General features: G+C 36.4%; 1 protein-coding gene across 10 annotated transcripts in view; it reads right to left on the reverse strand.

Annotated features, from left to right (window-relative positions):
• Positions 1 to 9,412: 9,412 nt before the first annotated feature.
• The window catches only part of TrissinR (Trissin receptor), a 139,716-nt gene continuing 134,846 nt past the window's right edge, over positions 9,413 to 14,282 (reverse strand). For all 10 annotated transcript variants that reach the window (XM_043412596.1, XM_043412551.1, XM_043412595.1 and 7 more), the window contains one exon: positions 9,413 to 11,018. In XM_043412596.1, coding sequence (XP_043268531.1) covers positions 10,610 to 11,018 — 409 coding nt within the window. In that variant the 3' untranslated portion in view covers positions 9,413 to 10,609. The remainder of the gene's footprint in view (positions 11,019 to 14,282) is intronic.

The following is a 14,282-nucleotide window of genomic DNA, read 5'->3' on the forward strand; positions in this document are numbered from 1 at the left end:
GGTTTTTATAGCCTTATCGACATCAAGACTTTTCGCTTGAATATATCTTTTCATGGACCATACCAAACTGTCATACCAGACCGAACCGTTATCATTCGTGCGTATTAGCAAATGATATGCAGTAATATATTGCGATTTGAGTGGAAATTCATGTTTCTAATTACATTTATTTTATTGCAGAAAACGAATGCACTTGCCTGAATTTCCTTGTGAACTTTTCCTTCAAAGTTTTCATCAAGAATCTTAATTCTCGTTTTAATCGAAATTCTGGAGAGTTGTAAAAGTTGCAAACTTTGTATAAGAACTATTTTACCTCGTTTCTAGACGAATTATGTGCCTTCCGAGATCATGACATTAGTAAAGAACTGTCTTTCTCACCCTATCAGAGTTAAGAGTATTTTATTCCAGGAAAACCGTCACGTACTAATTCGCTTTTACTTCACAGCTGAGAGTGTAAAAGGAAACCCAGTCTCGTCAGATTGGCTTTTCTCCAAAAACCTGACCATAACAATGAAATTCATTCCACGTCGTACCTCGGACTTTTCCATATTTCATTTTTTTTTTAATTCTGAAGGAAAAAAGTCGTTGGAATAATAACTTGCAATAATTGTTTAAACATGTTTTCCATACAGATTTTACAAAATTTTATCATCGAGCATTGCTCTGTAAGAGGAATTGGAATAAAAGCATAATTCGGAAAAAACCTAATTCGATGCATGACAAACTAAGGTTAATAGTGAGACGTAGCGAAAAATGAATACTTAAAATGATTTTAATCCAAACATGAATAATTTGTCTGAGTCTTAAATAAATATTTAACCGCATTGAATGCAATACTTTCCTCTTGAACTTAACAATTGATCGAAATGGTCTATAAATTGCGATCGTCCATAAAAGTGATATCTCATAGAAAATTATACATACAAATGGGAATGGAAATTTTAAGAGGTGCAATTTCTAGCACAGTACCCATATAAGATAAACTCTTGTAACGTTTCGAAACTTTATCCATAGATCCTCTGATTTAGCATGAAATTCAGTTGGTCAAAGGTGAACCAGGTTAACGCCACCTTTTGTTTGAATGACCGTTCAATTATTATCCGCTCAACTTGATAATGCTCATTTCAAAGGAGAGTATTTTCGTTTCACGTTAATTTTTTTTTTCTATCTTCGTGAGATAAATTAACTTACGAATACTTATAACTGTTTTCATTTTATTTTATACCATCATTTAAACCGTTGAAACTTGCATCTGATCAACCGTGTTCACCCATTCAACAGAAAAGTCTTCGAAATAATCACGGTCAATAACAAATTCTCCGCGTTCATCTCGAATGATTTTTTTCAAAGCTGTTAAACATGACATTCTAAGAATCGCTTGATGAACAGTTTTCATAATTCAAAAAACATCCGACGAGAAACATTTATACATTAATTGTTGACGTTCGCTGTTTTTTAAAGTCAATACTCATTTTTAAATAGTTATACTAGTTACGAATAAATAAAGACTTTTTCATATATTATTATTAGCTTTTCTCTAGTTTTAATTATACATCGTGTCTCGCCGTCGATATTACAGTTATAGTACCGCTATTTCTGCCTACTTAATGCCACGATTTTGAAATTATTCAAATTTGGCGCGGCCCCGCTCGGTGACGCCACCACGCATTCTTTAACACTTCTTCGTGCGGAAGACACCACAGGCTAGAGTTTTTCCATACAAGTTGAATCACGCATTCGAGCTTAAGGTAGTTCTGTACGTACACGTACAAGCTAAAAGTTTGGGCCGCGGCGTACAATGAAATCCAATGTTTATACGGTCTGCCGGCTACACGGTTTTGTCAAAGTTTGTACACTCTGCCTGTTTTACACAATTACGCCTCATGCACGAATAGGTCCTTTACACGTACAGAAAGTGGCACTGTAATCGTGGCAACAACGCCATTCTCCAGTATTACTATAGCATTGCGCGTCAAAATGTCAATGTTTTCCAAAATCTTATTTATTCGTCACAAAAGAAATTAAAAAGTGTTCAAAAGGCAATTCAATCGAGAAAGGTGGTCGAGCATTTGAGAAAAAAGCTTAAATTCTGTTTTGTATTGCGCCTATTAGTTCGCCGCACTGTATACTGTTGCTTGTTCGTCATTGCTGTTTAAGTTCCTTTCCGCATCAAGTAAAATTGCGTTCATTCATTAATCGATATTTCCCAAACTAGATGGTCAAAAATTCCCATTTAAAAAATCATTAATCGTACAATAGTACTGAATACACGACTATGGTTTTATTCTATAGTGGTAAGATCCGTTTAGCGTCGGTAGTAAAAAATGTAAACAAAGTGCTATCTAGTGACGTGTTAGGTATAAACATGGCGTACAAAATGATCCATTTTCAATCGCGAATATCTCGAAAACTAAATGGTGAATCGATTTGAAATTTCGACAGTCGGTCAATTAAGGCTATAGGTTAATACGCCATATTTGAATTTCAGCTGGTTCTTAAGATTTCAACAAAAGTACAGAACTACCTTAAAATGATGGAGGAGATACTGAGCGGCATAATCCGCCAATCCCAACCGCCTTCAGCTAATAATAATGTTCAAACCCTGGAAGAAAAAAAAACATAGCAACTGCATCGACAACAATATCAGAAACGATTGCTGCTCTGGATCTTTCAGCCCAAAACAGTAAGTTTGAAATTAAATTTCATATAGTTCGTGTGAATAAATTGATGGTTAAGGTTATGTTGAACATAACCCAAAAACCGATAAGTCTGACAATCGAACTTTTATGGGAGAAAATCATTGCGATACCAGCCATAACTCTCAGAAGATAGTCCATTAGACGAGGACGTTATGAAAATTGGGATTGAATCCAATGCTAAAAAAGATGATTTGGTCTTGTCTCTGTCGGTATGTCTTTCAGCCATGTTCACCATCCAATGTTTTCGACTTTCAATATCTTAATTGCCTTACTAACTAATTCAACATTGAGGCAATACAACTCATCTCTGAAAGAGCGGTCGTATAACTGTGAATCGAAGCAACACGACCCGTTTGATACGAGTCCCAATAAAGTATTAGAGTTTTTAACCAAAAAATTAAATGATGCAATCCCCCCTAATAACGTCAAAAAATATTTCGATAAACATTCATATTTCACGATTCCTGAGGGAGAAAAACGGCACCATTGGCCCAAGCTCGGTGCAGTACAGCGCCAACTATACGCGATGGTTGGACGACCGTTGGCGATACAACTTGGCCAACCGTAGAACCATGATTGGAGTGATAGCTACGATCCTACGGTAGGCTAGAGCTCGGGACCAGTATCGGCCCAGCGTTAGTCTGGACAACGGCCCAACGCTGGGCCGATGTTTGCTCAATGCTAGCCCCACATTCACCCAGCGTCATTCCCCAGCGAATGCCTGTTATCGATTATTCAATTAAATAATATTTATATTCAATCATGCTTATTTTATCACTCTATACAATTATCCGTCATTGTGAAAATTTTGATTAGTTAAAAAAAAACAGTTTCGTATATTTTCTTTAGAGTTGAAATTCTTCAGAGGGGATTTGAACTGCCTACCTACAACTTTCCTACTTAATGCCTGCCTAGTTTGTCCGAGACGCTAACCACTACACTATCGACTACTTCCTATTTTTACATCAACATTCTCCAAATAACATTTCGGGCCCATTCTGGTATTGTATCATATATGTATATATTGAAATAACTTTTCTAATTCTCAACCAATTTAGACCAAATTTGGTACACAACCATAAAATCTCCGGAAACAAAATTTCATGTAATTCGATAACTTATTAGCTCGTACGAATTTTGGTAAGAAAACTAAAAAAAGTTTATCACTCAGCCGATTAACTAATAAAGTCGAAAAAATTAAATGAGTAATCTGTATATTATTAAAAGATACACGGCCCGTCTTGACTCTTTTTGCCTACACTTAACTTTAATACTTGGCGTTAAGACGCTGCCGCGTCTCTAGATTATTATTATTATTATTATTATTATTATTATTATTATTATTATTATTGTTATACAAAAATTTTATTTCGTTTGCAATATCAAAAAAATGAAGACAACAAAACATGTGTCCACTAAATATTATATATACTGAAAAAAAAAAATTACTTCAAAGATTCGATTATTTTGTTGAGTGCGAGCAACAACATATTCTTGGATTAATAACAAATTGATTGATGAACAATAAATGGATGACCAGAAGTTAATCATCAATGGCTGCCGTTTGCAAGACAGTGTTGGCTGAGCCTAGGCTGATGAGCAGATACCGATTATGTATCTAAACCCGAGGTACGGAACAATGACGGCCACCAATGGTTGGCTGCCAGTCATGAACTGACACCGGCCAAAGGGTGGACGATTATCGGGTCCCAATGCTCAAGTTCGGCATTGGCTATAAGCGTGGGCAACTATACTGGCCCGTGCTCGGGCCCAACGCCGAATCCCAACGGTTGGTTGCCAGTTATGAACCGACACCGGCCGAGAGTTGGCTGATTGTTGGATCGCAACGCCCAAGTTTAGCATTGACTAAACGCGGGCAAACATGCTGGCCCGTGCTCGGGCCCAACGCTGAGTCCCAACGGTCGTTTACCCAATATCGAGCCAAGCATCGGCCATTAGGTAAACATCGGCAATTTTTTCACGGGTCGTTCAAACTGCGCTTAAATAAACCTAAGTACGACTCAATCTGGGATACCAAACCCGTGTTAGAACAATTAGGAAAGCCTTTACTCTGGAGACATTGGAATAGCAAATTCTTACCGATAAAACTATCACCTTGCTGGCAGTAGCTACATCTCACAGAACTCAGACTTTTCCTTCAATTTCAATAGACAATTTCACTTTTATGAATTCTGATTTTGAAGTCGAAATTCAGCACAATATGAAGATGTCCAGACCGAGAGCTTATCAACCACTATTGACACTTCCTTTTTTACGAAGAAAGACCAGAGAGATGCGTTGCTAAAACTGTTCTGAGATACCTCGAGGTTACACAACTCTTAAGATGATGGATCAGTCGGTAATCACACCTCGAATTTTTGAAATTGAAACTCTTTGACATCGTTCGTCCGATTAAAATAATAAAAATGTCATCGTACGCAGCACGATAGCAAAAATCCGATGACATTTTTATTTTTTTGATCAGACGAACGATGTGGAAAAATTTCCTTTTTAAAATTTGCAACTATCTCTCTCGCACTCACGGTTGTGATTACCGACTGATCCATCATCTTAAGGTTGTTGCTAAATCTTTTGAGAGGGTGGGGGTAAGGGACGGAACTCCTATGCTTATGCATTGAGTGACGTCAGCAATGCCAACTTATAGATAATGAATGATTATTTTTAATTCAGATGAACAATGCGAAAATTTTTAACTCTGTGAATGATAATATTGATTATAATTCAGAAATACGTTCATTTCAATCACCCAAAGTTGATAGAAAATTTATTCTCGATGATTGAAAATTGCGTTGAAATACCAACAAAGTTTGGCAACGGTGCGTATGATTTCTTCATATGCAGCTGTTGGATTGGATGCAGTGAGACCTATGCCTTTGTGTTTTCGTGTCATTTTTTCGCCCGGCGATGGAGAAACAAATTCAAAAAAACCTCAAACTCATCGATGGAATGATCGATTTGTCAGTTCTCGCGTTTATAAGCATCGCACTATGCTCATCAAAACTGCAAAAAAACGAAAAGTGATTTGTGACGAGAATGTCAAAAGTTTCGAATCAATTGATGTCGAGGGCCGTCGCATTGTAAAAGTGTGAATCATGAATCTGTCACGGAGTTGCTCCCGTTAAAGTCGTAGTTGCAACGTTGCCGCATTTCTACACGGCAGTCTCAGTTAACCCGATATGATCGTAATGCAGTCACATATTTTCGGTGATTTCTTGTTATTTTAGTCGGTAAACTATCTGTTCTTTTCAATAAAATCATTCTATATATCGTCCTAATCCGAACTGTCGTTTTTCAAATGAATTTCTTCATTAATAAGAGTGATATAAGCAAAAAAGTGTGAAGGCAACGACTCTGTCCCATTCAACAGATGTAATGAAATTACAATTTTGCTCAACTTCAACGTTTAATTTCTCCGAAACTAGTTCGGTAACCTCAGTTTTCCTTGAAACAGTGTATTTAGGAAATACGTATCAACAAATGGGAAAATTTTCATCAATATCTATTCATCTCAAAAATTTTAAGCAACAACCTTAACCTCTCGACGGACCGGAAAGTCGAAATATCGGCTCGTCCTGTGATATGAACTTTGTATATAGTTGATACGCGATACCAGACATTAATTTGGGCACTTTTCAAGGGCGATTTCAACTTTCAAATCCCGGACCTGTAAAAGTTAAAGAAAACAGTAAAGACACTTTTCATCTCTACCCGTAAACCTCATGGTGCAGTTTCCTCTCAGACTATAGGAAGATGAATAAAAGATTGCTTAACACGGTTTGGTGTCAACAAAAGTTCAAAAAAACACAACGTGAGACATGCAGCCACTTCAAAAGCGACAGAACGAGGAGTTTGTATAGAAGTTATCAGAAAAACAGTAGGCTGGTCTAAAGAAAGTTTTTGCAATATTTTATAAGAGGTTAATATTTTGGAATATTTATAAGAGGTAAAAGAGAATATTTCTTTTGCTTCCCCAGTACTTCAAGTACTGATAAAATAATTAAATAAATAAGATTCTATCTAATGTATCAATATGTTTTTCTAAAATATATATTGTGACAATTTTTATTTTTGACGGTTGTCACAAATAAAGAATGTGAGAAAATAGGACTCGAGAAGACAATTTCCTGTCTCGTTAGCTCGTTACTTCGGCCACGCATCGACTATGCAAATCTTTTGTAGAATTAAAATTATGGTAAACAACTAATTAATCCTACGCGATTTATTTTGTTTTATTTTCATGCGAGTCGTCCCGATAAATTAAAACAAGGATCGGAATTTAGTCAGGAGTTCATGATTTGAAGGACAGAACATTTGAAACGTCGGCGTACTTCGAGCAGGGCTCGTACGCAAAATACAATCACGTCACACCAACACACACAATTACAGATTACTCGCCACGGAATGTTCCCGAAAGTTCGAGAAGATCGAGAATTTGAAATTTGTAAGGAGTCATCAACATCGCTACATCGAAAACTCAGGGGAGTTCCGTCTAGAGGGGCGTCAGACCTTTTGAGAGTTTCAGGATCTTCGACAAAAATTCGAGATATGACGTCGGAATATTCCTCCTTCCCGTTATTATTCGCTATAGTAAACATCGAATTTGGGATAGGGGTTTTAGAAATGGTAAAAAGATCGAATGATTAATCCCGCGAAAATTCGGGGCCCTGTCTAACGCCCATGGTAAAGATTTCGTGCGACGTACCGGTCGTCTAACGTATGAAAATTTGGAACGAAGAGGGAAAGGAGGGATGATAACGCGCTGCGTAACGAGGATTGATATCCTCAGATTTTCGTGAAGTATCGAGCGGGTGAGACGTGTGATCTCGAGGGCGTGTAATGCCGTGAGTCTTACTCTATTCATTGTCCGTTTTGTTCAGTGAACTCTCGAGGAATGATTATCCCGGAAATTATTGTCCTTTTTGACAAATTTCGTAATCTTTTGGAAACGGGAGAAATTATTCACGATCGATCCCGATATGAAATTGAAACTCGAGGAAAACGCGGTCACGGTGGCGATTCAGACATGTGTGATTCAGCCAGTAGTATTTTTGCTCGTGTTCCGATCTCGTGGATCTCCCGAGAAAGATTGTTGTTCGGGCTAATTGCGTGGCCGACTCGAAAATTTCAAATTTGGTTAATAATTGTTTTGTTCGAGCAAAGTCGTGGGAACGAGTCGGGAAAAAGTGTGGAAGTGCGAGTGAAAAAGAATGAGTGGATCAGGATTGCAACCGCGTATGAAGAGTAATTAATGGCTCGGCTGAGTAACCGAATATCGGGGGCTCGGTAATTTTGTTCATCCCGTAATTGTTTAACATCAAATTTTCCATCTTAAATATTTTCTGACCACGAGTAGACCCGTGACAGAAAGGAACGAGCTCGGTATAATTTGTAGAGTGTGTAGGTTCCCGATCAGAAAGGTGTGTGTGTGAGTTCGCGACTTTTTCTCCCGTCTTTATTTCGCGGTTCTCCCGGTAGAATTCTCATCGAGAATTAATTATTATAGAATTTTGAAAAAGTGATTGTTAATTAGTAATTAAAATATCATCCATTTAATTTTTGTTTTGCCAGTTATTCTCCAGTTCACCCCGCCCATTGCGCTGTAAGCCAAGCCGGCAAATCATCATTTTCCTTCGATCATACTGTGTCACTTCGGTGGCTGGCGCCCATGAAAATAAGATCTTTTCTCGAAAATATAAAATAGTATGAGCGGAAGAATTTGATTTTGTGGCACTTGAAAAATCGGTCACAATATGTATATACAGGGTGATTTTGAATAGCATATAAACCCGTGACCAGCGTGTTCGGGACGCGATTTTGAACGAAACTGCAAAGGGATTTTTTTTTCAGAGCCATAGTTTTTAAATGGCAAGCATTAGAATTTGCGCTTTTTGAACCAATAGGAAGACCGCTTTCATCGATAATACGCGATGCCTCAGTTAGACTATACTCACACATCAAAGACGAAGAGTCTTTTGTTTGAAAGGCAACGTCTCGCGGTACACCTTCCACGCGCAAAACTTTTGTCCTTCGTGTAGAGTCAGCATGGAAATTAATTGACGATACTGACGTAACTCATCATCGGTTGATGTTTTATTTTTAAAATCACCCTGTATATGAATATATATACTTTGAAAAAAAAGAGAACAATATTTTGTACTCTAAAAATCTACAACTACTGTAATCTCGATGGCTAGACACGACGTATAATTCAACGATCAAACGAACTTTTCTGTACATGAAGTTCGATCGTAATTATACAAGGGTCAAGCCAAATTTGAACAACCCGAAAATCGTGGCATTAAGTGGGCAGACATAGTGGTACTACAACTGTAATCATCTTCGGTAAGACCCTTGTATAATTACTATCAAACTTCACGTACAGGTACGTTCATTTGATGATTTAATTCGTTCATCAGAAATTTTCTACTGTCTGACGACGGCCATGATTCTCTTGTTCGTTTGTATTTCATGCTGTTTTTTTTACAGATTCTCAAAATTTAGACCTCTATACTTGAAAAAGTTCGTTTCTTTCCTCTGGTCCATCACCTAAAAAAATTAATATTTGGTCACAGTTTGCTATGAAAATAAACACCACGTGCAAAAACTGAGAATGAATTACCTGATATCTGAAAAATGATTTCAAACACTCTATGGGCCTAAAATGGAAACACAAAAAATATGAGATACCACACTCACAGGCGAAAAGTGTTTTAATAAACGTTAAATTCTTTCGGCACAATTTTCCAGTCGTCAATTCGTCCTTTAATCTTAGAGAATGTAAAATTATTTGCACTCTTCAAACTCTCCAGTACTTCCACATAAAGTAACTTCAAAACTCAATATACATATTTTGTTCTTATTAGGATTCCACTATATTCGAATACTATTGTTCGTTGCAATGTAGTAATTGAATTACAATACGAGAAAACATTCACCACATATTCTGAAATATCAATAATAAAATACGGTACTGGACATTATTTATAAATTCGTGGCTGCTCAAATAGTCATTGACATGCTTATTCCACTAGAAATATCGGTTCTATAGATATTTATGTCTATTTTCGTCATTGACAGAAAGCGTAACTGCACTCGTATACGTATGTATAAATGGATCAGCGTCAGTGAAAGGTGATCAAATTATTTTGATAAAAATTACCACATGAAAATTGGCTCGATACCTTGTGAAATTTTCACGAATTTCCTAAAACTTCATTTTCAAAGATTTCATTTGTACCAGGCGGAGTATAGTAAGAGATTTGATGCAGTGTGCATTAAATTCGTGTTCGTATTTGCAAAATTCAATTTTGAATTATGCAAATGATTCGGTTTAGAGGTAGTTAGGAGAAAGCATCGGTCAATATATCAATATTAAATGATAATACTGCGGGTATCACGGCGTCTGTGGCCACCAAAAATCGTATGATAGAATATGATTTTTATTCGGGAAGAACTTAATATCACGGAAAAACGCATTTCCATTTTTTTTCATCTTTCAATTTGATGTCCACGTATGACCGATGTTCATCTCCAACCCCGCAAACGAAATATGTACTGACGATATGCAGTCTTAAACGTAACACAGTTATCACTATAATTTGATTAATATCTTGGCGATACACCCTGGTTCATAGAAACACGGATGGATTATATTTCAGTGGACGATTTTTCCTTGTCCGTTGATTCATTAGAAACAAAAAAATTGGACTTTTTTAGTTGTGATCTTTGGTATAAATCGAGACACAAAAACTTCTGTCTTAATCATTATATATTCACAATCTCGTTGTTTTCGAATGATGTTGCTGTTGATAATTATCGTCAGACGGGGATTCAATCGTGTCGAGAATGCTAGGCTTCATATCGGCCATGTTAAGGCCGTTTAGCGAAGTTCACGATGGCTTTCCAATCGTATTTTGTCTCGTCATGGTATGCGTCGTGGATGGACTATCGTGGGCCGAGCTCAATCGCACTACCGAGCTGTGAGGCACGTGCGTATTGTGACCATTCTCAGTGTGCGCTTTGTCACCTCCTGTACATCCCATTCTCAAACCTCTGCCGGGACCTCTGTTATTGCAGATTAACAATTCTCGCATACCTTTGCGAAAATTTCGCGAAAGAAATGCATACAGCAACGGATTCAGGCAAGAATTCATGTACGATATGAGAAACGTCGAGAGCGTAAATATCGTACTGAAATCAGAGCCGCTGTCGTAATTTGGATCCCAATGTAGCCATACTATGCGTGCTTGTTGCGGTAAATTACATACTGCGAACATTATTACCACGGCAATCAGCATTCTGCAAAACAGAACGTACCATTACTGCATCATTGATTCATCGAAATGAAGCTTTTAAATGGTTTCATTAAACCGCTTGAAATGAGAAAGAAAATGCAAAATGAATCTTGATGATTTGCTTTTTACATGATTTTTAACTATAAAAATGTATGGCTCTAACGAGGATTCGATTACCCGAAAAATGGCCCAGATACCAATCTTTTTTCTGGGGAAACGTTGATTAGAAAAAAACAAGTATTTTGTGCCACAGAGATGGAGATATCATGTCAAACCGGTGGACTTTTTTCTTGACCCCCGCGAATTTGGTAAATTTTTTTTAACATTGAGTCTAAAAGGCATTCCGAAATTTTCTTAGATTTTTTTGGATAGCTCTTATTAAAAAAAAAAAAAAAAAAAATCAAAATAAACCTTTTTTTCAAAAACTGAAAAAATCCGCGATTATGTGCAAAACATTTTGAGCTGTCGCTCGTAGTTGAAGTACGATTTTTTCTGTGTGTTTATGGGTCATTGGCATTGAAAAAATTCCGAATAAATCGAAAACTACTCATTGCGGGCTGGTAATTCATTATTTTGGTACTCAAAACTAATATCCTCTATGATTAACGCATATAATCAAATCAAAATTATAGACTACCTACGAATTTCAAATAGTCATAGCTACTAATTGATGAAAAAGAAAATAATTTTTGCAATTTTTTAAATAGCCCGTTTTTCGCCAGTCTTGCGCATTTAAATTTCCTTCAATTATATTCTTCAATCTAACTTTTTGCCTCCACGTCTTATTTCCGGTCCCTTGGCTTGTAATTTGGCACGAGTATGCTTCAATCTATTTTGCTGTTCAGTCACTCCGCTGAAACTGGATGTTATTGGGCAATTTAAATGGAAACTTTACATCAAATATTGCGAGTTAGTGTGAAACCTCCGAAGTTTTCAAGTTGGTTGATAGTCGATCAATCAGATCGAGAATCTAACTATAAACGGAAGGACAAACCCTGTGCTTTGTGCGGAACGCAGGATACGGTGACGTTCAAGGGTGTGATTTCGTGCAACTACAGCCAAAAAGTTGATAGAACTCCGAAATGAGAAACGTTGTCAATCGATGTTGAAGAATAAACATTTCCTTTGAATTTTTTTAAAAATTGTTTCGGAAATTTCAAAAACATTCTTTTTTTTTCGTTTCTAGAAAAAATGTATCAAATTGAGAATTATTGCTAGAATTAGTAATTTTTTTCCGTTTTTGAGAGTTGAAATAAAAAATCATTCTAGACATTTTGGAAGTACCCTGCTTTGCCCCGGTCTCCCTTTTACATTTTATAATAGTGTGCATTAAAAAGATGATGACAGTTTTCTGATTTATTGTATGTTTCCATTTAAATTCAACGCCACTCATCAATAGAAATGATATTAAGTGAGATCATCGACGGTGACTCGTATTTTTGTTAACTTTAATAACCAGTTTAATTTGTACAGCTCAAAATTCATCCACATATTTAGAAATAGTACATTGTGTATCAAGGAGGCAAAGCAGGACTTTTAACGCCGAGTACTGAAAACATCGCGTGAGGCATTAAGGAGGGTGGCTACGTTCGTCGAATTGATAAGAAATTGATCGAATTTGGTGATAATGTTCTTCAACATCAAATGCGAAGACACAATTTTTTTCAAAATTTTCTTCTGCTTAGTTATCGAGTAATTACGCATTAAAGCAGATTTCTTATGCCCGGAATGTATATCTATATATATGGAAACGCTATGCTTATACACGTGAACTTTAGTGATCAATTACTCGATAACTGTACAGAAGAAAAATCTTAAAAAATTTGTATTTTCAAATTTAACTCTAAAGAATATGTTCACCAAATTTTATTAAATTCTTATCATTTTGAAATTTTTAATGTATTTTACATGGTTTAGCATGGCAACATTGTATCGTCCCTAGCCACCCTCCTTAAAAGCCCTTGCCTCCGAGGTGCACACGATACTTCATATAACCAAACCACATTTCCGAGCTTTTTCCAGCGTACCGCTGGCAGGCTCGAAAAGCGAGGAAAACGTGGTTGCGTTATATAAAAGTATTTTTTTTCACCATCGGTTTTCTGGGAACAAAAATTCAAAATGTGACCATTTTTCGGACCTTCTTAAGGAGTTTCGGTACAGGCGATACAATGTTGCCATGCTAATCCATGCTAAAAAAATTTAAAAATTCAAAAAGTTCAGAATTTTATAAAATTTGGTGAACATATTCTTTAGTGCCAAATTTGACAACACAAATTTTTTAAGATTTTTCTTCTACACAGTTATCGAGTAATTGATCACTAAAGTTCACGGGTATAAGCATAGCGTTTCCATATATATAGGTATACATTCCGGGCATAAGAAATCTGCTTTAATGCGTAATTACTCGATAACTAAGTAGAAGAAAATTTTGAAAAAATTTGTGTTTTCATACTTGATGTTGAAGAACATTATCACCAAATTTCATCAATTTCTTAATATTTAGATTTCTGTACCGAAACTCCTTAAGCTGACGTAACGCCTCATTTCCTGTCATTTTCTATATATAAGATACGTGGAGTATTGCAAAATGCTTGTTAAACCAAAATATTGCAGATGAGATTTTATGAAGTTTAAAAACTTTTAGCGATCAGTAAAATCTCTGTACGTTATGTGAATGAGTAATGTTAGCTGATCGAATTTTCTAATTACTTCTGACAATATATAGCCAATTTTATATATAGTCTTCGTTGATATTGAACTAAACACAAACTAATTACACGCCAATCCTATCGTAAGTATCCAAGATTTAAGAGTAAAGCAATCCAACTTCTCTAACCCTTCTTTTTCCTGTAATATTCTAAAAACAGCTGCTATTTGCGAACTTTCTCACATCCCTTGGCTTCTGTTTCCAAGTGGCTGTTTAACCCAGCCACCCTTTTCGGATCTTTCACCCTAACTCAAGGAAAGTAAAAGAAAATCGTTTTTCCGCACGCGCGCACGCACGCAAATAACTCGACGCAGCGTTCGGAGTTCTGTCGACTAAAAAATACGAAAATTCATCAATAACCAAGTGTTCACTCGTTTATAGGGCCACGATACGAAATATGAAAAATGACGGTGAGGGTACGCGGAGATTTTCTAAACGACGTTAAAGTTCAATAACCAGTATTTCATGTATAACTATATTTTATCGTATAACCGTCTAAACTAATCGGATACAGTAAAAATACGGCTACGAAAGAATTATTGAAGCCAAGCTTTCGGTCAT

This window comes from Venturia canescens, chromosome 1 (genome assembly GCF_019457755.1).
Source record: "Venturia canescens isolate UGA chromosome 1, ASM1945775v1, whole genome shotgun sequence".
Taxonomy (NCBI): Eukaryota; Metazoa; Arthropoda; class Insecta; order Hymenoptera; family Ichneumonidae; genus Venturia; species Venturia canescens.